This window comes from Sycon ciliatum, chromosome 13 (genome assembly GCF_964019385.1).
Source record: "Sycon ciliatum chromosome 13, ocSycCili1.1, whole genome shotgun sequence".
In the NCBI taxonomy this organism is placed as follows: Eukaryota; Metazoa; Porifera; class Calcarea; order Leucosolenida; family Sycettidae; genus Sycon; species Sycon ciliatum.
Genome location: NC_088655.1, coordinates 16,128,948 through 16,131,447, shown reverse-complemented (window position 1 = coordinate 16,131,447; position 2,500 = coordinate 16,128,948). Strand labels below are relative to the sequence as shown.

General features: G+C 44.8%; 1 protein-coding gene across 1 annotated transcript in view; it reads right to left on the bottom strand.

Moving 5' to 3' along the window:
• The window catches only part of LOC135829215 (uncharacterized), a 59,830-nt gene that overhangs the window by 44,473 nt on the left and 12,857 nt on the right, over positions 1-2,500 (bottom strand). The window contains exon 4 of the mRNA XM_065341621.1: positions 980-1,045. Coding sequence (XP_065197693.1) covers positions 980-1,045 — 66 coding nt within the window. The remainder of the gene's footprint in view (positions 1-979; positions 1,046-2,500) is intronic.

Below are 2,500 nucleotides of genomic sequence, written 5' to 3'. Positions count from 1 at the left end.
TACAAGCACCTCCCGAGTGCCCCGATCAGATCCCTCCTTCTCCTTTGCGACCAAGGACACATCGTCGAGGCTACTGGAAAAGACGAGGTCATTCACGTTGAAGTCTGGGCTCAGCAGTGGCTGAAGGACTTCTATTTTGAACTTGTTCATCTTGCTCTGCTGCGCGAAGTGACAATTGTTACCTCTCAGCATTTTGGAGTTTTGACATCTTGCCCGACCTGTTCCCATGCACACAGGCATTTCGGGGATGGCGAAGATTTCAAAACGCTAGCTGCTATTGTTTTTCATTTTCCACTCGTATCGCTCCTCGGTACCATTGTACTGCTCTGTGTAGTTCTTAGCTAAAAAAAAGTAGCTACGACGAGCAGTCAGCACAGTGCTTTTTTTCCCATCGCCCCTGATGGACGAAAAATGAAAAACATGTTCGCTTTTCTTCATTTTGTTTGGAGCGTCGACACGCTTGCTCTGCGATGACTGTCGGCTTTCCAAAATAATTATGAATCAGGCTTTCCTACCATTTCGAAATGGCATGTCAGTGATTCAGGCTGGCAGAACCACAGAGAGAGAGAGCGAAATAACAGCAGCGGAAAGTAGTGAATAGTCACAAAGTGTTTGTTTCCAGAGGAAGTAGGCACACCGACAGAATTGAAATTGCCAATATAGTTGAAATAATAATTAATGTAACGTTACGATCAAGTGAATCCAATACACCATTTTCAACTTCAGGATTAGTCAGAGAAGCAGAAGCAGAGCATGCTGTGTCCCACCCACTCCACTATCTCCCTCCATTGGACTTGGTAGCAGCCCTTTGTGCACTAAAAAGGCCATCAATGGTCTTCTCAGTATAGTTTGTAGGGAGTGTATTTCATAGAAAACAGTACTTTAGGCTTGCCAACAGAGCTTAACATTTACAAAAACTATCATGAAAGGGTATGAAGGAGTGAATGCAGTCCACTATTGCCATTCATAGGTCACTCACTGGCTGAGAACTTGCGCTCTGGGTACGACGTAAAACGGCAGAACTGGGATTAGGCGAATTATACACCTAGAAGTCACAAGAATGTACAAGAATAAATGCGCATGTCACGGGGCAGGATAGAGTTAACCTGCATGCAAAATGACAAATGGACATTAAGTGATCCTAGAGAATGCTGGAAATTTGGGGACATCAATTATTCAGGACAAGAGGTTTGGCAAAGTATCTAGCAAATCTTTTGAACATCGAAGTAGGATTACTAGTAATCAGTTTTCCACACCATTTCTTGTACATTGTACTTCCTCTGGAAACAAAAGCTTAGTGATTTTTGACATGACTTTTCAAGGAGTTACTGTGTTGAACAAAAGTGTTCTTTTGGAAGAGAAGCACTTCAACACATTCAATCCACATAGCTACAATATCTACAGGATCAATTAGTGAGAGTAGTGTCTCAGTCTGGGTCGCCATCGCTCAACTCAAACCGCTAAACCGTTCCAAATGGCAGTTCGATCGACCCGATGTCGTATGTCATTGAGAAGCTTCTCCGCGTCCCTGATCGTCTTTGCTGTTACCTGAATGCCTTCTCCAACATCTTGGCCGAGACAACAGTAGTGCTGCAGCGATGGTACTCATTACCGCCTCAGCTCTCGCTCGAGGATGCCCCAGAACAAGAAACACAGGCAACGCCACACATTTCGAATTTCCTCCGAGGAATATCATAGTCGTACAAGGACTTCCCGACTGCCGTGATCAGATCCCTCCTTCTCCTTTGCGACCAAGGACACATCGTTGAGGTTACTGGAAAAGATGAGATCATCTACGTTGAAGTCTGGGCTCAGCAGTGGCTGAATGACTTCTAATTTGAACGTGTTCGTCTTGCTCTGCTGCGCGAAGTGACGATTGTTACCTCTCTGCGTTTTGGAGTTTTGACATCTTGCCGACCTGTTCGCATGCACACAGGCGTTTCGGGGATGGTGAAGATTTCAAAACGCTAGCTGCTATTGTTTTTCTTTTTCCATTCTTCTTGATCCTCGGTACCATTGTCCTGCTCTGTCAAGTTCTGAGCTAAAAAATGGCTACGACGAGCAGTCAGCGCAGTGCTTTTCTTTCCATTTCGCTTGATGCCATACATCCTGTACACACATCCTGTACACACACCTTGTACACACTCTCTCTAACGGTCTCTAGGCTACACTGCAATTGATATACATTAGATCAAATTTTCGGGCAAGGCTCATCATCAGGAATAAGTCATCATTCGCTTGATGGACCAAAAATTAAAATTCATTCATCATTTCCGCCTCCGCTCCCACTCGAGGATGCCCCAGAACAAGAAACACAGGCAACGCCACAAGTTTAAAATTTCCTCCGATATCATAGTCGTACAAGCACTTCCAGACTGCCGCGATCAGATCCTGCCTTCTCCTTTGCGACCAAGGACACATAGTCGAGGCTAAAAAGGCTGAAATTGACTATTTTCTGCATGTACTCATGCATGTACTCATTGACTCAGGCATGCAGTCT